This window comes from Struthio camelus, chromosome 8, assembly GCF_040807025.1.
Source record: "Struthio camelus isolate bStrCam1 chromosome 8, bStrCam1.hap1, whole genome shotgun sequence".
NCBI classification, from domain to species: Eukaryota; Metazoa; Chordata; class Aves; order Struthioniformes; family Struthionidae; genus Struthio; species Struthio camelus.
This window is the reverse complement of record NC_090949.1, coordinates 26,754,222-26,777,595: the sequence shown is the minus strand read 5'-3', so window position 1 is coordinate 26,777,595 and position 23,374 is coordinate 26,754,222. Positions and strand designations below refer to the sequence as shown.

At 54.4% G+C, this 23,374-nt stretch overlaps 1 protein-coding gene across 12 annotated transcripts in view; it reads right to left on the bottom strand.

The window, feature by feature from the left end:
* Nucleotides 1-23,374, bottom strand: part of RNF220 (ring finger protein 220) — a 248,421-nt gene that overhangs the window by 69,795 nt on the left and 155,252 nt on the right. For all 12 annotated transcript variants that reach the window (XM_068952909.1, XM_068952904.1, XM_068952907.1 and 9 more), the window contains 2 exons: nucleotides 21,981-22,110; nucleotides 6,571-6,616 (listed from right to left, as the gene is read on the bottom strand). In XM_068952909.1, the coding sequence (XP_068809010.1) occupies nucleotides 6,571-6,616; nucleotides 21,981-22,110 (176 nt within the window). The remainder of the gene's footprint in view (nucleotides 1-6,570; nucleotides 6,617-21,980; nucleotides 22,111-23,374) is intronic.

Below are 23,374 nucleotides of genomic sequence, written 5' to 3'. Positions count from 1 at the left end.
AGGCGCAGTGCGGAGCAGCTGTAATTCAGCAGAGGATTTGGTTTCTTTAGAGACGTGTTTCTGCAGCCTAGTTCCACCAAAGGGGAGCTCGTGCCTGGAGGCACCCACCCGGGAAGCGACCGCGCACCCCAGCTTGGCACCCCCTGCCCGCCGCCCCGTACTTGTGCATCGGCAGCGTCCCGTGCACGCGCAAGGGCACGCGTGCCAGCACATCCCGACCCACACAAACCGCGCGAGCGGAGGGGACGCGTGTCAGGCTGCAGCGGCTGGGCCGAGGAAATGGATGGGAACTGCCCGCACGCGCCGCCCCCAGCCCTAACCACCGCCGCTCCCGGGCTGACAGGGCAGGTGCCAGCGCGGGGAGAGTGGGCCAATGCCTCTGACGTTCTGCTTCCTTTCAAGGCCACTCATTTGAGAGTATTAAAGTGCTGGACTCCTGCTTTCTGATAGCCCTGGAAAAACACAGGGAGTCTATTTTTCTTAAACAATCCATCACAGCTGCTGTCAGCAGAACAAACACTCTAACCCCGCTTTTTATGTATCTGTATGGCCTTTTTTTATATATATTTTGTCACAAAACGTTCCCTGCTTGATGCATTCAGCTTTAACTCTGCCGTCTAAATAGGTACTTATCACTTAACATGGAGGTGATGGCTTGACATGTTTTCCGTCTCCTGCCCTCCCCTCCACGGTAGGGAAGCCGTCAAAGTGTTGCTAATAGCTGTTATCACTTGGGAACTGTAACCCAAAAGCAATGAGTGATACTAGGCCTTGCTGCGATTTTCCCCCTTACTCTGCTAGCCATTTTTATGTTATTGCTTGAGGATCTCTGACATAAAGATGCTAGTGTTAGAGCTGAGGTTCCCAGAAGCTTTCAGAAGGTCCAGATTTGCTCCTAGGAAAGTTAGAGGCAAAATCACCCAGTGACTTTCAGCTGGCAGAGATGGAGGTGGGGTGGAGCGGGGGATGCAAAGCATAAATGTAAGAAGGGTGTTAACAGTGAATGGAAATAACGGTATCAGCAGCCTGCTGGCCTTCACTGAAGGCTTCCAGTGGTTTGCAGCTGTACTAAGCTTACAAAAATGTGAGCTACTGATTTATTTTTGTTCCTGCTACGGTCACACCGGGGACTGCAATTGAGCTCCGGTCCTTTTGGACAAGGCACCAGCTATGCGGTGGGGAAAGGCACCCTTTTGGCAGAGAAGGGAAAGAGATCTGGCCAAGGTGTCCCAGGCTGTCTGTGGTGGAGCTGGGGCAGAAATGCAGACCTCCTTCCGGGACGCTGCGCACCGGACCACCTCCGTCTCCGCTCTTCCTGCCGAACATGGCACTCTCCCCCAGCCTAATGGGAGGGCACAGCTGTTTGGCCCTAGGGGAGCAAGGCGCTCTGTTTGTTCATGGGGTAGTTTGTTTTATGGAAGAAAACCTGGCAGAAATTTTTTTTGGAGTGGCTCTGGTATTCATCACCCCAGCCCGGCAGGGAGCACGGCCAGCCGACACTCATCCTAGGTAGTTTCCCCTCCTGCTCATATCTGTGGACCGCTCTCATGGCCCTTGCTTAGCGGTAGCTTTGCCACAATGTTCAGCTTTAGCTTTTTAATCTTTCCTCATAAATCACAGTTACAGATGGCGGGGGAGGAGGGACGAGGCACAGATATTTGGAGCGACTTCCCCAAGGCCCCTCAGTGAGTCAGTGACATAGGAGAAGGAGTTAAAACCCCAGGGCCCTGACACCAGTCCCTGGTTCCTACCACCAGACATGATACAGAGAAGTTAAATGATTGTGCTAGAAATTTCATCTAGAGCAAGGCAGCTGGGAAGGGCTTAATACAGACATTCTGTCAAGGTTTAAGGCTCCAAATCTTACTTGCTTCAAAGCTCTTTTTCCTTGGAGGGCTTTAGTGGTCAGATTTCCCTCTAGGTGCTGTAATTCTCTCTCAAACTGCTCTGTGAAGCCGTAAAATAACAGGGGTAGTGGGGGAATCAAAGGGCTCTGGCACTGTGGCTCAGTTCCCAGCTCAGCCGGAGGTCTCCGTGCCGCGTGCTGGCTGCCTGCCTGCCTGCACCCTCCGAGAGGCTGGGTGCAGACCTAAGCAAACTGCCTGCAAGCACTTGCTGGGAGCGTGAGATGGAATTTGTTCTTGGCCGCTCGCTTTGGTGTTTGTTTGCAGCAAGAGCCAGTGCACAGTGGGCTTGCTAGCGGCGAAGGCAACTTGTATTCACATATTAGGAAGCATCAGTGGCAAATGAATGCTGAACTCGCATTAACCACCAGGGCACTTCATGGAGCTGGGTCTCCCCCTTCAGTGGAAAGTCCCAGGAGTTTCAGGGAGGATATGAGAAAGTTCAGGGGATGCTGTTAGAGATGTTCCATCATGAATCACAGGGCCTGAGATCTCTCCTCTCTGGGAAGAGATATCCCTGTGGATACCCTGTGGAGGGAGAGCCCCACGCTGGACAGGTGGCAAAGAAGTGTTTTTAAGTAGCTATGAGGACTCGGGAACCCTGATTCTGGGTTTCAGCTGGCTGCTCAAGGAAGAGCAGGAACCGTTTGGAATTGCACCTCTCATACCCCTAACCAACCCTGGTCACAACATGTGTTCCTCTCCTGCTCAGCTCTGCGTGGGAGAGGCAGCTAAAGAGAACAGCCGGTGGGAATAACGCCAAGGAGAACTGAGCTCGGCTAGTGGCCATGTAGAGACCCCTGGGCAACCAAGAGCCTGGTCAGAGCACATGGTGGTGTCTGTATGCCTCTGTAAGATATCCCCGCTGCCTGGGCTGCCTGATACACGACTCTGCTCATGCTGGGGGAGTCCTTCAGGGAAACCCTGGGCTGGAAGAGGTCTGGTGCATAGCTGGCTTGGACACATGTTCAGAAAATGCCCTCCTGAGTGACTTTGGAGATGGGTCTCCCCATGATGACCAAGGGCTACAGTGAAAGTATACAGTGTCCAGCCCCAGGCCAGAGAGCAGTACCATGGAGCCATGGTCTCTAGCTCAGCAACAGCAAGAACATCCTCCGTCACTTCCTATGGGCCTGAAGCTTCTGTTTCCACTCACACTGAAACTTCTCCTTGGTGAAGAATTGCTTTTCCCACCTCTCCTCCTCCTCCTGGTGTCCCACTCAGACTTGTCATCCAAGAAGGACACTACAGGAATCCTGGACTCTCCTCAAAGCCCAATGCCTGAGGAAGACGTTCTCCAGAGCAGGGCCACTGGCTGTGCTTTCTGCAAAGGAGAGGTGCTTTCTGCACCTTTTTGCAGCTTTATCTGCTGGAAAGCATGCTTACAAGGCAGCCCAGCAAGCGCAAACTGTCACCTTGACTTGCAAGGGCTTGATGGGCTGCTTGGTCCTCAGCAACATGAAGGTCAAGGCACCAAAGGCTACTGCAGGCCTTGGGGTGAGCATCAGATCCCATGTATGCTGCTCAGGATGGCTGCTCATGAGGCCATGGGAGCTATCAGGTCCAGGAACTGCAGCTGGGAGTGGGGAGGAGACAGCGGTGTTCTCCGTCATGCGTAGGTGGGGGACTTTTCGCTGACACCAAGCAGCCATCTCAGGCCCTGCTCCCTAGCCAGAGGCTGGCAGTGCCCAACTTAGTGTCACCTGCTATGCTAGCTAAGTGACGCTGGGGTTGGATAGAAATATCATCCCAAGTTTGTCAGCTGCTTGTCCAAGTGTTTTGTCCACACTGGCATACTATGATCGACAGGGTTTGGTCTCTAACAGAAAGCAAACGAGGATGCTGAGCAGCGCAGGGCAATTTGGTGCTCAGCGCTGCCCTTCAGGCTGCCTTTGCTGCAGCTGAGCGGTGGAGAGGGAGCCCAGGCACCAAGTAAATGTGTTGGCCAGAGCCCCCCAGCTCGCAGCCCTCGCTTGGCTGTCACTGCCTCAGCCAGCTCTGATAATAGAAGAATCTGATACAATAATCCTGCGTTCATCACATCCCATGTTGAGTGATTGGATTTTCTTTGACATATTGCCATGAAAATTGACCCAGTGCAGTGAGTGACAGCTCTTCAGGGGCAGGGAAGCAGTGAGCGGGGAACACACGTTTGCATCTGGGCTTTTATTGCCAGGAGAGGCTTTTGCTAGGGTAGCAGCAGGGGAGGGATGGGAGCAGAGCCAGGAGGAGGATGGGTGGGAGTTAAACCACCAGCCCCCCAGCTGCACCAGCCCCCGCTCCCCAGGAAAAGCCTCAGCCAGCACAGAAGCAGGAACAGCCCCTGACACTTCATGCAAAGGTCCTAAACCGAGTCCTGAAGTGGTCTTAAAGCCACTGGGGCGGAGTGGTGACCGTGGAGGTAGCACAGCCTGCCTGCATCCCATGCCAGCTCTCCTGTCCCTGAGCTGCGACCCCGTTGAGGGTGGCCCGGAAGGTGCTTTGCCCCCAGTCTGTCCGGCAGGACTTCAGAGACGGACTTTCTATCTCAACAGGCTACTCTCAGCCTGTGTCGCAAACGCTCAGCAGGCACAAAGGGAAAGAGGCGCCTCGTCTCCCCACCACCCTCCTCCTAAATCCTGCGTAATTACAAAGGGGCCTTTAATACCAAGCTAACATGAAGGTGAAAGTGTTGTGCCACACAGGACTTGTCTCCCAGCAAAAGCCACCTAGAAATAATGAATTCTCCTGGGCTGAGAGGCTTTCAAGCTCTCTGAGAAGGGAATGAAAGATTTCCTGATTTCACCCTCTCCCTCCCTACTCTCATGGCTTCTTGAAGTTAATGTTCTTAGGCCTAGACGTGACGGGCAAAGGGAAAAGATCCATGCGTTGACAGCGGACGATTGATCTCTTTTACATAGAACGACTCTCCAGTCCCAGTTTAATCCCCTCGCTCAAGGCAAATGGGATTCTTTGTCAATGGAAACTTCAAAAGCCCAGCCCTGCCGAGAGATGGACCTTCTTCTTTATCTGGTGTCTGTCAGTCACTTGGTGTATTTCCCTCCAAACAGCTAATCTGTCTTCCTAACCTTCCTTCTCCCTCTTAGGCGCTGTATTTGGACTGTTGAGTTATCTACACTCAGACCTGACAACAAGTGAAAGGGAAGCGTGCAAAGTCTAGGTGCTTTTATTTTGCAGGTGCCCTTTCTAGCTCCTTCAAGATATCTAAAGGCAGCTTCACAGGCTGTGACTTTTCAGCGGCGGTTGCGTTTGGGGACTGTTTTTTGCATTGCTCATTTCTCATGAGGGAAACAGCAGCGCCCAGTTTACCAGTGAGATGCTGGTGAAGTGGCCCATTGCTCCCGACATGCAAGCGAGAACCTCAGGACTGCCAGCCTGGTCCTGCCAGTGCCAAGTCAGGTGTCTGCTTGCTTATCGGTCTCCCCTGGGGCAGTGTCAAGGGGGAGAGGGACGGTCATGCATGAGAAGGGTGTGAAGCACTAGGTGGTATCGCTGTGAACTGTATTTTCTCTTTGATAGTTTGGGAAATTGTTGGATTTATTCAGTAGGCATCAGTGACAGCTGGGAACCCAAGACAGCACTGTGGCTCCCCTGCCCCTTGCTTAGTGGGTCAAATAAGGTGTTTATGTGGTTGCAAGACAGTCAGTGAATCCCAATGGGGAACTCAGAGCTGAAATTTCAGCCTCTGTTTTTGATGGCACATTCCAGGTGCTCCTAAACCTGCCCAAAGCTTCCAGAAAAGAAAGGAAAATGAGACCTGAAGTTTATAGTATTAAAACCAGGAGAAAGACGGCTCCCATGACAGCTCCCCTGCCCCTTCTGGGCTGGGTGATGCAAGCGGCCTCCCTGAGCAGGAGCGCTGCTGGTTTGGCCTGCGCGGCTTTGTAAGCGGACGGGTAGGAGACCCTAGGCCCCTTGCCTTTACCCACCTTGGGGAGCACTATTTGCCATTGCTCACTTTGTTTTCCGAAGTGGTCCAATTTCCAGCTCCCTGCCACGCATTTGCCTGTCCAGGCTTTGGTCCTTCCCCCAGCGGTGTTGTCTAATGGCCAGCTAACAGCAACACTAATTAGCACATGATGCCCTTTGCAATGACGATGCGATGCTTTGTGCATTTTGTACATGGTGAGCAGGACTTTTGGCGCCAAAGGGATGGGAGGTAGGCATTGGGCAGGGGGATCCGGCTAAGGCAGGGTCTTTTTGATAGCTGGGCACAGACAGAGGGGCTCCTTTCTGGTGTGCTTTGCTCCCCCTTGCAGCAGTCCTGTGCCCCTCTTCCAACACTGGCATATGGCTTTGGCTCCAGCAACTGCCGCACATGATTTTACAGTCTGAGCTCAGTGTGCGTGTGATCAACTCTCATTAGCTGTCGTTAGACACAATCTGGAGTCCCGGAGACTGCTGGGTCCTTCAGACACTGATTCCTCAGCTGTTCAAGGAACGGCAGAGCCCGTGCAGGGACTTGATCACTGCAGCCCAGTGGGGGAATGGGGGCAGCTTCCCCCTGCGCTGCACAGACCTCAAAGTGCGGCTCTTTTTGGGGCAGCCCAGGGAGGGCTGGTTCCTGGGGAACACCAAGTAGCGGGATATGGAGTGGGCTGGGAGGGCAAGGGCGGGTAAATAGCATCCCTCTCGGGGAAAGGTGTGCCAAGTTTTGCTCACTTACCTTGGGGGTACCCGCTGCCATGGCATCCTTCAGGATGGAGTTCTTACTGCCAAGAGAAAAGAGAACCGGGTCAGAGTCATAAAATCGCTGCGGCGGGCAAGGAGGGGAAGAGAAGCTATGGAGGTTAACCAGCAGCGAGCACAGCTCCTCCTCGCCCTGGTCGCAGGGCCGTGGGAAGGAGGCAGGACAACCTATTGTCCAGCCTAGGTTGGAATAAAATGGTCCTAAAAGTGGAACCACTCAAACCCAGACACTATCGCTGGCATGTGGCTGGCATGAGTCAAATCCCAACTCTTCCCTTCCCCGGGGAAAGCAGAGATCCTGCCTGCAGGGAGCTGGGAAGAAAGCCAAGGAGAGGGGAACGGCAGGTGGTGAGCCCTGCGTAGGACCAGGCACAATAAAAAAGGCGGAAAGGAAAGAGAGGGAAATTAAACCCCCGTAAAAAGCACAGGACAGAAGATCTCCTCTGCTCCAGCCAGGCTGCGGAGGCAGCAGCTCTGCCGGAGGCTGGAGTGATTTGTTAATTCAGCTTGTTCCCCGTTTAGCAGGGAAGGAGGTCCCCGTCATGGTGCTCCTCCTCGCCTGCCCTCGCCGGCGGGAGATGCTATAGATTTAATAACACCTTCCCCCCTCCAGACAGGTTAAACTTGAAACAATTACATATCAAAGCCGACATGGCGGGGAGGCCTGCACTGTAATTTTTTGGTTATTAAAGTAATCTCTCTCATGTAAATTCTCCTGCTAACATGCTGCAAACAGCATTAGGAAATAAATTATTTCCCCATGATTCGATTTGTCAATGCAAAGCACCTGCAGCAGGCAAAAGGATCTTGAAATATGTTGGCAACCCCGGTGCCTGCGCTTGTAAGTGCATGGTGGTGGGGCGGCTGGCTCCCCTCTCCCCATCGCCCCGGGGAGATGATGGATGGGTGGGCGGAGGGGGAGGTTAGCGGCTGGAGGCGGAGGTTGGGGAAGGGGGGGGGGATGCAATTGTGTTTAATAACAAAATTTGTATGCAAGCCTGCATCCCAGGCTAAGGATGAGTGATCGGCAGCCAGAAAGTATTAAAAAGCCTCGCTAAACAGATGCTGACAATAGAACAAGACATATCAAATCAGATCTACTTCAGAAACATTAATATACACACGCACAGCCCCCCCCGCGCCCGCGCGCGCGCACACACGGCTCCGCACACACATGCTCCTTTCTTCTCAATCACAGCAATATGGGAGACATCAATAAATTTTTATGAGACTTTTAGAAGATCAACATGGTACTAGATGTGACAAAAAAGCAATGTGCCTGTCATGTTCGCTTTGTCGGGGACACTTTAGCCCCAGATGCCGAGCTGCAGTGGCAGCGGGGAGAAATTGAATTTGGCTGGCTTTAATCTGCCTTGATTTGGCAGATGGCTGGGTGTTATGAAATGAGAAGGGATGGAGGAAGGTGTTTTCTCCTGGGGCTACGGGCCCCTTCCTCCCCGAGTCCCGCCGCCCTCACCCCTCCAGCCCCCAAACGGGGTGAAACGAGCAGTTATCTGTCAATCAGGTCACCCCAAACGCCAGAGATCAAGGGTTTGCTAGAGCCCCGCTCCCGGCCCCGCAGTCGGCGAGGCACTTTTAGCGCTAATCCTCAGCCGAGCGGCTGTAGTTCCCGGGGCTCTTCCACCGGGATGAGCAAGCGCCGCCGCGTTCCTCGGGCCTCGGCTCCCGCTCGGCCACCGCTCCCCGGCAGGAGGGACGCGCTGGCCGCCGGCGCCGGCTGGGCTCTGCGCTGCCGGGTGCGGGGACGTGCTGCCGGACGCTTGCTTGCTCGGGGGATCTGGGCCACGCACCCATCCCCGCGGGGCACGTCCACCCCTTTGCCAGTGGCAGGGCTTTTCCCTCCACAATTTCCAGGGCTATCTTGACTTTCTCAGTGACCCAAAGTGTGAAACAACTTTTTTCGTTTATAATCCAAACACCGCGTTAAAAAAGTCCAACTGCTTTCCTCCCTTTTCTTGTTAAAGGTGTTTAAAATTTTTCCCTTTCACAGGAAAGAGGAAGAATCTCATTAATTCCTCCTGGAAATGGTTTTGGTGCCAGGAAACTGGTGTTTTCAGTATGAGAGTTTCTTTGATCAGCCAAAAGGTGAAGCTTCTGCCATTGGGAACGACTGACAGTGAAGGGGATTGGACTTTAATTTGGGAGTGTCTATTCTTCATTTGGAGGATGATTAAGGAACCTCTCCCCTCCTACAATTTAGCCCCATTCCACTAGCAGTCATTTGTTTTTTATTTATTTCCAGAGAGGGGTTTAGGAACAAGCACAAGCCCTGGTCTTCCAGCCCACAAGACACTGGGTCCCTCAAGGGTGTTTGGCCCTGAGCTCAGTTTATCGTCCAGATCACTACCACGGGCTTTCTTGCACCTTCCTCCAAAGCATCTGGTTCAGACCACTGCTGGAGACGGGGCCCGGGCTACAAAGACCCTGGACTAATTCAGTCTGGCTGCTTTCCTCCATCCCGCTAAATAACCACCTGAATCACAGACGCTGCAGCCCGCTGTGCCACCGTTCGCCCCCGCAGGAGGCAGCACGCTCCCGGGCGGCTGACTGTTCAGGGAAGCCGGGAACGGCCTCCGAATCGAAAGGCCATCGGCAAAGAGAAACCTTCCATTCCATAAACACTGCAGACAAATTAAAAATGGTAAAAGGGAAATCAAGACCTTTAAAGTTCAAACACTTTTCGGTGCCTTTTAAAGTTTTTCGCTCTAGGCCCTTGCAGAGAGCACAATCTTTGGAGACCTTGGAATTCTCTTTAATCACCAAGCCAGTCTGCAGTGGTCTGAAATGATTACACATTTACATAGTAATAACCCCAACACTCCCCACATTATTTCATGGCTAGCATATTTCCACTCGGCGAGTGATCCATGTGTTTTAAATTATAACCTGTACATAGGAAATTAGTTACTAAGTACGATATTCACAGGCTCGTCTGACACTTCTAATTAAGGTGATTTACACAGAATTATCCTTCGAAATAAAAAAATGGTGTTTTGCTAGCTAATAAAATATAATTACTACCCGCTTTTATAAGTTACAGTTAGTTTTAATCTATTTGGGGAATTGTTTATCTAGTTCATTACAGCAAAACAACTTCTTTTCCTTTTAGGCAAAACCCGCCCAAACTACCAAATAGAAAGGAAACGTCCTGGAAAGGCTCAGAGATCTGGGGAGCCTTATTCTCTCTCCTGGTAGCTTTGCACTTCCAAGAGATAAGGGGATGTTTCCTTGCTAATCCGTTTTCTCGGGACTGCGGCACCAGCGGTGGCAGCGGGTCATGCATCCGCCCGCGCGCGTGTGTGCCCGTACGTGCCCTCTGTGCGTCGGGGAGGGATGCGAAGTTCCCGCGCTGGCGCTGCTGGCCTGGAGTGAAACCCCACTGGGTTTCACGCTGCAGAGCCCTGCGTGGCCGTTCAGCTGTATTGCTCCATTAACATTAACGGGAGCTGCACGGCCAAGTCCCTACGTGCCCCGGGGCCCTCGCCAGCTCACCTGCGGCCCATCGCTCCCATTTATTAGGGCATGCCAGCTTTAAAAAGAACATTTACTTGCAGCAAGGCCTTCCACAATTAAAGCAATAGCCATGCTACAGCAAATAGACGTGCAGATGCCTTTTAAAAGCAGGCAGGGACTTATTTGGGAGCATCCCCAGACGCAATGAGCAATCCCCCAGTGTCTCCTCGTGGGAACCCCAGGAGGCTGTTCAGACCCAACATGTCATTCGCGATGTCCCAAAAGGCAAAGGGCAGCTCACCACACTGAATATGTGCTCTTCTTCCCCGCAGTCTTGGGTTTCTCCACCCCTGCCAGGGATGCTGTCACATGCAGTGACCTTTAGATTTTTATTTTTATTTTTTATGGCTCCTGCTTTTCAGGGTGTGCTTGCCATAGGGAAAAAGAAAAGTAATATGCAGGAAGTAGCCCCGTTGCCTTCCTCATGGACTGAAGCTGCGGCCTTGTTGGGCCCTTGCTGTGTCATGGTCAGGCTACAGGGCTATGATGAGTCTAATGGGAAGGGGCTTCAGTTCCAAGGCTTTGTTCTTTGTCCTCTGGAAATGGTGAAAAATGCAAAGTTTTGGTCCCTGGTGGTCCCTGAAGTGGTGCCAGAGACCTTCAGGCAGGAACAGTTTGTCCCCCCGGCTGGGGCCGAGGACCACCAGCATCGCTGTGGGTGGGAACAGCGGGCCTGCGGCAAGTGAGACCTAAGCAACACACGCAAGTAAGAACCCCAGCTTGGAAACTGCAGATTCAATTCCCAGCTCAGCCAGAAGCCCTAGCATGAGGCTGTTACCCCAGGAAAACCTTCCTTCCAGCCTTCCTTCCCTCCGCTCGTGGCAGCGCGCTTGCCGCCTGACAGAGCCCAGGAACAAGGCTTAGAAAACTCTGTTGCAATTGTAGCTACAGCCTGAGCATTTGCTAACATAAGGCAACAGAGAGATACGCGCTCAGAAGGGGAAACGAAGGCCCAGAGCAGTGACAGAACCTGCTCCAAGCCTCAGAGAAGCAACAGCAGGGCCAGAAGCCGCCCTGCACTACGCTTCAGCCCGATCCAGCCACCAGATCTTGCAGCCGCTTGCCCTCCCCAAGCATGCTCAAAGGAGCTCTGCCAAGAGCCCCCACCCAAAGCACGTTAGGGCTTATGAAGAGCATCCGTCAAGGAAGGGCTGAGCTGGGGACCTGGCACAGCAGCAGCCACCCTCCCAGCACCGCTCCTAACACGTAATTAATAACAACGGCAAGAGAAGAAGTTCCTTGAGCTTGGGTAGTTACAGTTGTTTGTGCTCATCCCTTACCGACATTGCAGCGAGAAGAGGTTTAAAGAGGTGGCAAGAGGGCTGGCAACACCCACGGCTGCCACGCAGCTGGTGTTTTTCAGCTCTGCAACTCTTTCACAAAACAACCTCATCAGGCCTTCGCGTTGGCAGGCGCCAGCCTGAGCACGTTCAGCTCCCACACGAGATCCTGCAAAGCTGAGAGGTAGCTGCGAGCTGCAGCCGACTGATACTTTTCCTTAACAATATGCAGTGGAAACAATTTGTTTTGAGCCGCAGGACTGGCGGCTCGCGCGCTCGGCCGCAGGGCAGAGCGCCGGCGGCGACGGAGGGGACGGAGCAGGCAGCCTGCAGAGCGGCGCGGGAGGAAACGCCAGGAGTAAATAAGCAGTAGCCGGGTAGAGAGGGAATTGGATTTTTGTGAGCGCCGGTTTAAATAAGTGGAAGTGTCACTTGAAACCTAAATAAGGAAATGAGAGTTTGATTTTTTTTTTTTTTTAACTACACAGGGCCAAATCCTCACCTAGCCGCAGGTGACAGCTCCCTGGAGCTGCCGAACATGATCTATACTGTCAGGGGAAGCATGCTGTGATTTTTAACCTGCTGTCGCTCATCTAACGGCCCCTGCTCCCCACATCAGTTAAAAGATCTCCTGCAGCCGACGGGGAAAGGGGCCGGGTGACAGTGACAATTGCCAAAGACCCTGAAGTCAGGCCTAGAAACACTCTACACCTCCAATCCCAGCTGCGTTTCCCAAATGCTCGCCCAGGCAATATTTGTGAGACCTCAGTAGCCAACGTGCAGGCAGCTGTTGGCAAACCTGACCCCACAGGGCAGCCGCCCACCTCCCTGCTCCCCGAAATAAATGAAGCCGCAGCAGAGATGCAGCAGGATCATAAACCGCAGTGAGTGAGTGACCTGACCACAGTAAAATCCCCCATTTGCTCTATCGCATTGACACCCACGTTGCTTCCCTGCTGAGCTCTTCTTTTATCCATCCCAGGGCAGAGCACGGGGCGCTGGACCTGTGCCCCGCAGGGAGTCTCCGCTCGGGGCAGCTGATGGGCTGCTGCAGGGTCTGGGTGAGGACATGATGGTGCATGTGGGGGGGGGCTTGGGTGGGAGGGACTTTTCATTTCTTTCCCCCTCTTTGAAAAGGAGGTGGCTGGAAAAATAAAGAGAAAAGTCAGAGGGAAAGATCATGTATTAGATTGATCTGGGGGGCTCTCTGCTACTGCGGCTGTAATGACTGTTTAATTATTCGCAGCTCACGTGGCAGTTCAGAGAAGGCTCCACAGAAGGCATGTATCGCTTAAGGGAAAATAACTGACTGAAGATTTATTTCTCACCCCCTCATGCTTCCCTTCCAAATTCTGGGTTTCTCCATGCAGTGGTGCTTTATGCGGGGCTGCTGCTGCTCTGCCTCCCAGCAGAGGCTCTGACGCCTTCCTCTCTCTAGAGGATTTCTCCCTAGCCCCATTTCGCAGATGGAAAAGTGAGGCACACAGACTGCCCAGCATGCCCAAGGCTGCAAGGAGAGTCAGCAGCAGCGGAAAGCCTTGACCTCTGAGATCCCAAACCCCAGCCCAACACATTAACTACAAACCCATGCCCTGGAGCTAGGGAATCAGTTTTGGGTGTTGGGAAGCTGAAGGCACTTCAAGGAGCATTCGCAGCATTGCAAGGGCACTACATGAGCGAGGAGATACATGACCCCACAAATTTACTTACGCACTGTGCTACCCCAAAAACCCTGACCCATGAGAAATACTCTCACCCAGAGACCATGGGCAGCAGCCAGCTAGTGGGTGACTCGCCCCACTTGCGGTCGGAGTTTGCGATGGGAGGAGAGCAAGGGGGCACCTTCAAGCGGGACAGGCAGCTGTATTCCTTATGCTCTCTCCGCTGGAGCAGCAGCGGATAAAGGGCCTGGGGCTGCCGTCATTGCCACCCTCCGAGTGCCTGGGAGGGAGCTGGAGGGTGCTCTCTTCTTTTTCTGTCCATGATTAATCTGCCACAGCGAGGGGCAGGGACACAAATCAGAGGGGGGATGAAAGAGGATAAATCCACGGTATCAGCAGCACCACATTTGCTAGATAATAAACAGACTCCTCTCCTCATAAATTACCCTCCTTTCCCCCACTGCTCCCCGCCGGTGACACCGGCAGGCGCAGCCCCGGGCTGCTCCGAGCTGCTCCCGCGTCCCAGCCGCTCCGGCATCCCGCGGCTGAGCCAGGGCAAGGCTGGGGCCCCCGGCCCGGGCAGGCGGCCTTCGCCTCCCTACACGCACCTGCGTGTCGCGGGGGCACACGGGACATCCCCGGGCTCGGGGGACAATTCCTGCGTGGAGGCTGCCGGGCGGCAGAGCGAAGCCCCGTCCAAGCCCACGGAGAGCGAAGGGGCCAGCCCTGCTTCGCCCCAGAGCCGACTGCATTTCAGCAGGCGACAAAATGATTTATACCAGGCCCGTGAAGTGAGCGGGGGAAGCTCTACAGATTCTACAGTATCTACAAGATACTGTTCATTTTACTTGAGATTTCCATCCTCCATCCACTGCATCTCAGTCCCCTCCAGCGTGTGGCCGGTACCCTCTCCTCTCCGGGAAAACAGTTTCCTCACTCCTCATTTTGGCAAGAGCCAGTTCATCCACTTCTCCGCACACTACGCGGGGAAGCGACCCTGTTACTTCATGGCCCTACGCCCCGCTCCAGTGCCACCAAGAAGCGGAGACTTCCAGGTGGGTTCCTCCAGCGACGGGCTGCGTGTTTAATTCAAATCCGGCAGGAGTCACGCCGAGACAGCGTAAGGCGAAGCCGCTGCCCACGCTCCCGGAGGTGCACCCGCGCCCTGCCTCCCGACAGCCAGGCCCCCTGCGCGGAGCCGAGCAGCTCCGCGACGGTGGCCTGGGGCACGCGTGGGAACCGCTGCCGGGGCAGCACCTGCTCCGGGGGACTCGGGGCCCATCCTGCGCCGCGCCGGCTGCAAGCGACCCCGTCAGCGCGCCACCCCCCCGGCGGAAAGCAGCGCTCCCCAACGCCGGCCCTGGCCTGGCCGCCTGGCTTTCGCCGGGGGACGCTCAAAGCGCAGGCAGGCGCTGCGGGAAGGGGCCGTGGCGGCACCCGCACCCCCGACCCGCGGCGAGGTCCCGGCACAGCAGGGCCATCGCGGAGCGGCTGGGCTGTGGGCAGGCGCGCGCGGGCACGGGACGGGGACGGCGGGCAGCCGCAGGCACGGGCTAGCAGGAGGGCAGAGGCACACGCGTCACGAGTTGCTCGGGCGAGCGACGGGACCGCCAGCGCTCGGGGGAGCCGCGAAAGCTCAGCGCCGCCGCCGCCGCGGCCGGGGGAGAGGACGTGCAGGGGGAGGGTACCCAGTCCCGCCGGCGCAAAGTACTGTCAGGCACTTAATAGTACCTGTCCCCACGATCTCCCAGGCGCGGATTTATGCCTGGAGGGGTCACCTCTGGCGAGACTCTAATAACACGACTTTATTAGCTTTCTTGTTCCTTCTTTAAGATACAGTAGCAAGGGGGAAGGAGGGCAGCGGCACCTGGGGAAGGAGAGGGGGGTGTATGGGGAGGAAGCGGCTGCCCTCGCGATTCCCCTCCTGGGTGACAAGGGGGAGAGGGAGAAAAATGATGCTCCCTCGAAATTTATCATGCACCCAATTACAATGTTAATTGGCAAGTCCCAGAAATCAATTAATTCGCAAATTTTTTTCAATTAAAAATTAAGATAAATCATAAAACGTTATTAAGCAAAGGCCAAACTCCGTGAACTTTTTTTTTTTTTTTGGTAGGCATCTGGGTTTTTTTAATTTAAATAAAAAAAAGAGCTGTGTTGCCAAAGCCCGATGCCCTTGAGTGCCTTTGCTGAAGCGCAGGGGGCTGTCATCAGCAGGACTGGGCTGAAGACAGATAAAAAAATATCGACCAGTCGGACACACTGCTTCTGCTTTATTGATCAGGCGGGAATTTAACTTGCTGTGCATATCCACCGTGTCAGCAAGGGCCACGGGTGAAATTAAAAGTACTTGGCTTGGAGATGTCGCCTTGATACCGGGGGGGTGGGGAGAGAGGGAGGTGGAAGAAGAGGGGGAGAAAGGGGAGAAATCATGAAAAAGAAGAAGGTGGAAAAAGAAGAGGGAAGAAGAAGGAAGAAGGATGGAAGTTGAGGAGTAGGAAGGAGCCTACTTTTCCCTGGCTGCAACCTCACTTGTTGGCCAGGGCTCCTTGCCCTCTCTGGAGCACTCTCAGATATCTACTGCCTTTAAGGAAGGGAATTAGCATGTACTTCAATGGAGCTTTGAGGAAAAAACCCTCTCGCTCAAGGGTTTCTCTAATCTCACTCATTCAGAGGCTCACGGACCTACAATGGTCACGGCACAAGAAACCTGGGGAAGTGCCTGGCCGTCGTGTTAAAAGTCCCCAGACATAAATCGAGCAGACCTGAGGCGAGAGCCATGACCCTGCTGTGACACATGACAACAGAGCTAATTTGGGTTTTACACAGTCTATTTATCCTGCCGGGCCTGGCAGCACGGCCACCTCACCCTCTCCAGACCAGCCACCTCCTCCGGCCCTGGAAAGGTCTCTTCCAAGGGCCTTTTGGGTAACATAATGCTTAGTCGATCCCTTTGAAACGAAACAATTTTGAAACTGTATTGCCAGACATCTGCTTCTTTCTTATCCCACTGGGCCTAGAGCTCCCTCTGCCCCCTGAGGAGGGCCACCACCGTGCCTATCTGCATCAAGACATTGGGAGATAAAGTCCTCTCCGGGCAGGATGAGGATGCTCAGTGCGGTGTCAACAACTGAGGGAGCACTTTCTGCTTCCACCCTGGCTGCCAATGGAGGGATGATTAAGAAGAGCGAAAGGAAGAGAGCACACGTGCAAATGAGGGAGAGAAAGCTTCAGAGGGATGACGAAAGAAGATTTAAGCCTGGGCAGACATGCACTGAAAGCTGCTACAGGAGTGGAGCCACCGCAGGCCCTTGGCTGGCTCTGTTCCTCTAACAAGAACCAAGGCTGGCTCTGACAGCCAGACTAAACCCCTTCCTGGGCATCTCACCTGCTTTGAAATAGGCCTTCCCATGGTGTCCTGCTCTGCCCTCCTTTCCGTGACAGCATTTGGCTCCCTCTTCACGATAGCATCTCTGAGGCCCCCGGGAAACAGCCCAGAGCACTTTCTGTTTGCACCAAGGCAGGAGACCCGGTGCCTTCTGTGTTTGAGGTAAAGGCTTCATAATCAAAGAAGCAGAAGAGAAATTATTCCCTGATACACCCTCTGCTGTAACTCCTGAGATGCTGGACACAGAGGCGCATCTCCCCGCTCTTGACATGTTGTCAAGGAGCAATGAGACCTGCTCACTCAGGCTGGGAACATCTAATGGGGACGAGGAGGTGGGTATGGGCTTCAAAACATGGGTATGCTCAGATAAGGTCAGGATTCAAGGTGGAGGAAAGACAGGAAGGAAAGTGGAGAAGGGGAGGGTTTGCGCAGCTACAGGGCATGGGGAGGACAGTATCGTCTCCTGTCCGCTGACCTGGGCATGCCCATCCCTGGACGCCCCCGAGCACTCTGGTCTGGTGTCGCATGGACATGCTGAGCTCCAGGATGCTGTTGTACAGACACAGCTAACAGTACAGCACAGCAGGAGGGTATTGCTGGCTACATCTGCTAAGCTTACAAACCCCCGAAGCAAGGGGAAAGAGAGTAGATAGCTCTGTCAGAGCTCTGACGGTCCTTCAGCTGCAAAAGCAGCAACAGTGCTGACATGGTCCAACTCACCGCTCCACCCACTGGACCATTCTCCAGCTATAATGATACACAAGATCCTTTCGGGGAAGTGAAATCACAGCTCTGAAGCATAGGTTTGATGTTGGTAATGCAAGAAAGAATCCTCTAGTTGTCATACAGGGAAATAAAAGTACTCTGCCAAATACACGTTTAAAGAGATCACTGCATTTTCAAGAACAGAGCATCATGTCGTAAGACAAGCTGCATCCAAAGGCACGTTTCCCTTCAAGTGCTTGACTCCGCAACTGTAATATTTGTAATGTGATTTCCTCCTAAGACTTTTTAAATGGCCAATAAATTCCTTTTCCCCCAAACTCCACAGAGGGGCTCAGAAAGCAACAAGGACAGACTAGTGACTGTCAGCACAGGCGGGCTCCATAGACAGCCCAGCATCTTCTGAGCTAGCTCTCAGAGACCCTTTGGTCCTCTGGAGGGGCACACGCACTGCCAAGCCATTTCACTGCTCTCCTGACAACCGAGGACTCTTGTGCCTCTGAAACTCTGAGATTCGGGAGGCAGAGCCTGCTGTTCCCTCTCAGTAGAGCCCTGCCCTTTCCAGTACCTCCTCACCTTGTCCCTCAACCTGCCTGGTTTCTCTTGTCCTTCACTGCTAGCACATCGCCCTGTCCCATCTTGCTTTTGCTCTGCTCTCGTTCCTTCCTCTGTTCACCACCTTCAGCTCCTACTGCCTTCTTCCCTCTTCTTGGAAAAGAACTGGGCCAGATATCAGGCACGCTTTCCTGGGAACCCAAAAAAGGTTGTGCTTCTCAACAGGCTGGCTGTAAGGTGGGTCTGACATCGCACAACACAAAATGCATTTTTCTTCAGTGCAGTTCTCAGAAATGGTCAATCCATCATAGATGAAACTGCAGTGGGAGGCAGACACCCAAGTGGGAAGTGCAGGAGGGTTAAGGACGGCAGCATTATAAGCAGTTGAGAACAGGAGCTTTCAAAGGAAAGCCCTGGCCAAGCTTAACCTTCGAGCACCACCAGCTCTGCTCATAATATTTACCTGCAGTGACATACGCAGTGATACATTCGCACACGCATGTGTGCCCGTGTGTGTCTGCCCTGAGGGACACCTACGGGCGCTGCTCTCACCAGCTCTAATGATCTACCTGCCTGCTGCTCCCCGCTGGCCCCAGCTCGGCAGACGCGTCTGTAGTTGAAGCGCGGTGAGCTGGGGCCAGGGGCCATTGACATCTCTAGAAAGAGCCTCACATTTCAGTGTGCTTTATTGCAAGCCTTTAATACGGATGAAGTATAAAGCGGGTAAATATAAATCGCGTGAGGATAGGAGACCTGCATCTAGGGCACAGATGAGCTTAATGTACGTGAGCTGGAGAATATTCATGTTATTCTGCAGGGACCAGGCTGGTCGGGGGCACAGGGCATAAGTGTACAGAGAGGGTCGCTATTATTATTTCTTATTTTTACCTTGGTGGCACTTTGTGGCTCAGCTGGGGATCGGCACCTTTGCTCTCGGAGCTGTACACATACAGCGAGAGGAGCACCCCTGCTGCAAAGTGCAGCGGGGCCATCGCTCACCCGGCTCCTGCTCGCTGCTGCTTTGTGCTTGGGCTCTGCGAAGGTGAGCTACAAGGTAATTTCTCTTTGGAGGAGGAATACCAACAGTCCTGCCCTGCAAGAGTTAAACCCCATAAAACCAAGGCTCGTAGTTTTGTTTTCTTTCAATTTATACCCTTCACTTAAGGAGGGGTGAAAAAAAAGGAAGAAGGGGGAGAAAAAAGAAAGCCAGGTGACATATTCTAAAAGGGAGCACCGAAAACGTGTTAAGCACTTCAAAATCTCATATATTCAATCGGCCTCTGGCAAGACATCTGCCTAATGTTAGCGCTTAAATATCCTTTTCCATTTTACATGCATTCAAGTCTCATTTGAGCGAAATGAAACGGTATTATTAAAGGGAGATTTTGCACAAATGGCCTGAATTTGACATGTCAAGTTCAATGAGGCTGTTACATATGTAACACCGAGAAGGGCTCGGAGGCTGCCGGCTCTTGAAACAGCGCCAGTGGCTCAGAAATGAAATTTGCATTCGGAGAGCCTTGCCTGGCCACGCGGAGCGGCGCGCGGGGCCTCGGCCGGCCGGCGAGGGCCGAGGAGCCGCGGGGCGAGAGCGACCCGGCCCTTCCCCGCGCGAAGGGGAGGCAGGGGACGCACCGGGAGGGTGGCAGAGCAAGGAAAGGACCCAGTCCATCGCCCCCCGCCTTGTGTCCCCTTTTCCAAAGGAAGGCTTCGACGGCTCTTGCAGCTCCTGCTCAGCCCCGGCGGCCGCCGGGAGCCAACCCCTTCCCTCCTGCCCTCCTCCGAGCGATGCCCGGCTCCCCGCTCGGGCGACGCCGTAAATCCCCCGCGAGCGCCGGCCGCGGGGCAGAGGCTAAAGCCTCTCTCCCCTCCTCTCCAGCCGGCCCCGCGGCAGCGTCTCGGCTTGCCGGCCCCAACACGCAGCTCTCCGGCCGAGCCGCGGCGGCCGAGGTCACCGCGCGGGGAGGCCGACGGCCCCGACACCGCGGCCGGGGCCGACGCGGCGCCCGCCGCTGCGAGCTGGACGGGCACGGCGGGATCTGCCTTCCCAACCCCGAGCGCTGGAAATTTATCATTTTGTTGCATATCATGAAGGTTTATTAAAACGTAACTGTACCAGCCATGATTGGCTGCGTCTTCTTTAAATTAAAAAGAAAAAAGAGAAAAAAAAGGCACGGCCTTTGGGAAGCAGCCCCCCCCCCCCCCCCCCCCCGGTTCGTTTCTCCCCGTCGGACTGATAAGTAACAGCTGCTCGGCCATTTCGGTAACGAGTCGGTATTGGCAGGGAGCGGCCAGGGCTGCCGGTGCCCGTCACGTTTATAGGCCTACATTTTATTTTTATGTTTATTGGGTTATTTGAGATCATTATTAGTTTCTCTCTCCTCTTGTTGATGTGTTCTCGCTCGCGGCTCTTCCAGGCGGGGGAGCGGGAGAAGGGGCCACGCCGCTGCCCGGGCAGAGCCGCCGGCCGGCCGGACCCGCTGGCGTCCCGCCGCCCCGCGTCGCTGCCAGCCCCGCCGGGAGGCGCTCGCCCCCGGCCCCCCGAAGCGCTCCCTGGCGGGGCGGCGAGAGCCCGGCCCAGCACGGAGCCGCCGTGTTATAGATTAGCCTCTCTCGCCTGAATCCATAGAGCAGATTGAATGTTATCTATCACAGCAGAGAGGGAGTCGTTATTTAATAATTAATAAAGACCTCTGATTCTTCTTCGCCGCGTGCGTGGCCGAGCGGAGCGGGCCGGGGAAGCGAGGGCAAGCTGGAGAGAGCTGTCTCCTCTCTAACTGCTGCTGTTATTTAAAGGAATAATGCCATTCTTTTTCATTTGTCAGCTGGCCCACAATGGCCCTTGTCACGCTTTATGATTTAGGGTTTCCTCTCCTTTCCCATTAAACGCCACCTTCCCATCGCTGCCTCGCGCCAGCCATCCTCCGCTCCTGGCTCGCGGTTTCGGTTTCGCTCTGATATTGGCCCAACTTCTTTGATGGGCTCCTCTGAGCACTAATTGCTTCTGTTCATTTAAACCTGTTCACTAATTTGCAGTGGCCCTTTATTAAGTTGGATGCAGCCCAAATTACACCATAAATTACACTCGCAAGGGGACCGGGTGTCGCGTGGGATAAATGGGCTGGCTGTTCCCTTCCCCCCCCCCCTTTCTGCCTTCCTGTGCAAAGAGCGGCGGGTGCAGGTTCAGCGCAGCGCCGCTCGGCCGCTGCATTTGGGAGAGCTCAGCCTAGACCCATTTTTGGAGGGGGGGGGGTCTCTGTTTCTCTACTTGAAGTTCCCTCCTTCTCCCTTGAGCTGTAACGGTTATTGCTCGTTTCATAGGGAAAAAGATCCTAGCCTAAGCCCTAAGGCTGGGACACATTCTGCCCTGACACACACACACACGTTCTCCCTCCCTTTCCTACCACCTGGTGACGTAACTTAGCTTCTAGTCGGCAGTTTGATTTCTTTTCTCACCTTTTAATGACCGGGGAATTCATTAATAATTGAAATAAACACGCTCTTTTCCAAGGCTGCTGAGTTTTATTAAGGCAGGGGCAGGGATCTGCCAACCCTTGGCTGCAGCCATTTCCTAAATAACTGCTAGCAGTTAAAATGCAATTATTATTATTATTTTTTTAAAGAGAGGACTTTGCTGTGCTGGGGAAAGCAGAAGGCAATGGGAGCTAAAGGCAGCGGAGGAGCAGCACACCACTTTGCCAAGGGCCTGCTCCACCACCCAATGTGCTCTGGTGGGACCTGCTTTAACCTCTTCTCTGCTGGAGCCACGTACAGAGTGTGCCCACCTCCGAGCAGTGGCAGAGCTGCTCGCCTGAATGCCCCTTCCCCGGTGGGAAGGGGTGTCGGTGCCATGTGGGAGGCATTTCGGTCCCATCTCTGCCACTCTTGTTACAGCGAATGCCGGGGAAATGCTTCTGCCCTGCTGGTTAGTGCTAAATGTCCCATATTTGATAACTGAGGGGAACGGAACAAAGTGTTGGGGGTAGGAGGAAAGCGGATCTTGGGCTTTTAAAGCCCCCTGCAGAGTGGCAGCTTTTAAAGGCCAGCCCTGATCGCAGTGGCATGGAGTCATCCTGCAGATCAGCCCCTTCTTTGCTGGAGGCCAGAGATGAACACTGGATTCAGTGGGCCTGGATCAGGGCCCAGGCACACAGGGCCTTGCCGCACCACGGCCTCTGCTGCCCGCTGAGGCGCCGGGAGGCTCGGGCTGCCCCAAGGAGCTGGCTGGCCGCCGGTGGCTCCTTACCTGATGTTGAGCTGCGTGAGCTTCTCCAGCTCCTGCTCCATGTGCTCCTGCAGCTCGCCGGGGCGAAGGAGGACCTGGCAGATGGGGCAGATGGGAGCCTGGCTGTCAAACAAGGTCGCTTTCTTTTTGCCTGTGGGGAGGAAAAGAGGGGAGAAAGCTTTAGCTCCTGCGCAGCCTCAGCCCAGGTGCCCTGCGACAGCGACGGGAATTGCTCCCAACAGCTGCGGCGGCAGCCAAAATCAGCATCACCTACACCATGCTCTGATTCCGGTCCTCCGGCGGTTTGGTTCAGACACAGCAGCTTGAAGAGGGGGCCTGTGGATGGATCCAGTGCCCCATCCCCAGCCCGAGGGACCGCAGTCCCCGCCTGGCCCTGCCACATGGGTCCCCAGAGGCAGCTGCTCACTTAACCTCATTTCTCCTGCCCAGCTGCCAGACCTCGCATCGCCGGCTTGTCCCCTTCATCCCCGACAGAGCGCAGGCTGAAGGGCTACCTCTGCGTGTGGGTCGGGCTGGATATATTTCAGCCCAGTGATCTCAGCCCAGCTATTTTACCAATGCATCCCATAGCACATTTTCCAACCCTTTTTGCTCCTGAGCAGCAGGTGCAGAGAGGAGGGTCTGAGCACCCGGTAGATGAAAGGCTCCACTGCTGAGAGCAGCCCCCGGCTCCCCGGCTGCCTGGGACTAACTCAGCGGGGTCCAACAGGCCTCGAGCTGAGGTCTGAAAGCGGGGAATTTTCTCCTGGAATATCCCCATTTCTCTCCCCTTCTCACACTTTTTGGGGCTGCACCCACCCTTGGGCCCCCGGCAAGGACGGGCGAGCACTGGGGGCCTGTGCGGAGCCCACTCCTGAGCTGGGCTGAGCCCCTGGGGCCTCCCTGGCAGCGGGGGCACGCAGAGCTGTCAGCTCGGCCGCAGACCCTCCTCGGCCCCCAAAAGCTGCCCCTCCGCTTCGCCTGCACAGCCAGATTTCCCCGTTTCAGTCCCTGCTCCTCAGCCAATTTCCTCCGGCTTGGAAACTTTATTGCCTCCTCTATAAGGAATATACAGCGTCTATTTAACATAAAATAAAACTCTAAGCAAACAATGAAGTTTCAATAAAACAGAAAAGCCCACGGGTCTCCAGGCCCCTCTCTCCCAGCTGTATTAGCAGCTCTGCTCATGAGAGGGCGTGCGGAGCCTGGCTCAGATGGCTCCAGCGGGGAGAAACATGCTTTATAGCCGCTTGTTGTCATCTAATGTGAACCCTCCTGCTGGATTATTTATTTATGTATTAGACATGGATCAAATTGGTTAAATCTGAGCGAGAGGCAGTAATGCACAATAAAGCAGCCAGGGCTGGATACGAGGGGGCTACATGCAACGTGGCCTTCCAATCAGAAGCCAAAAG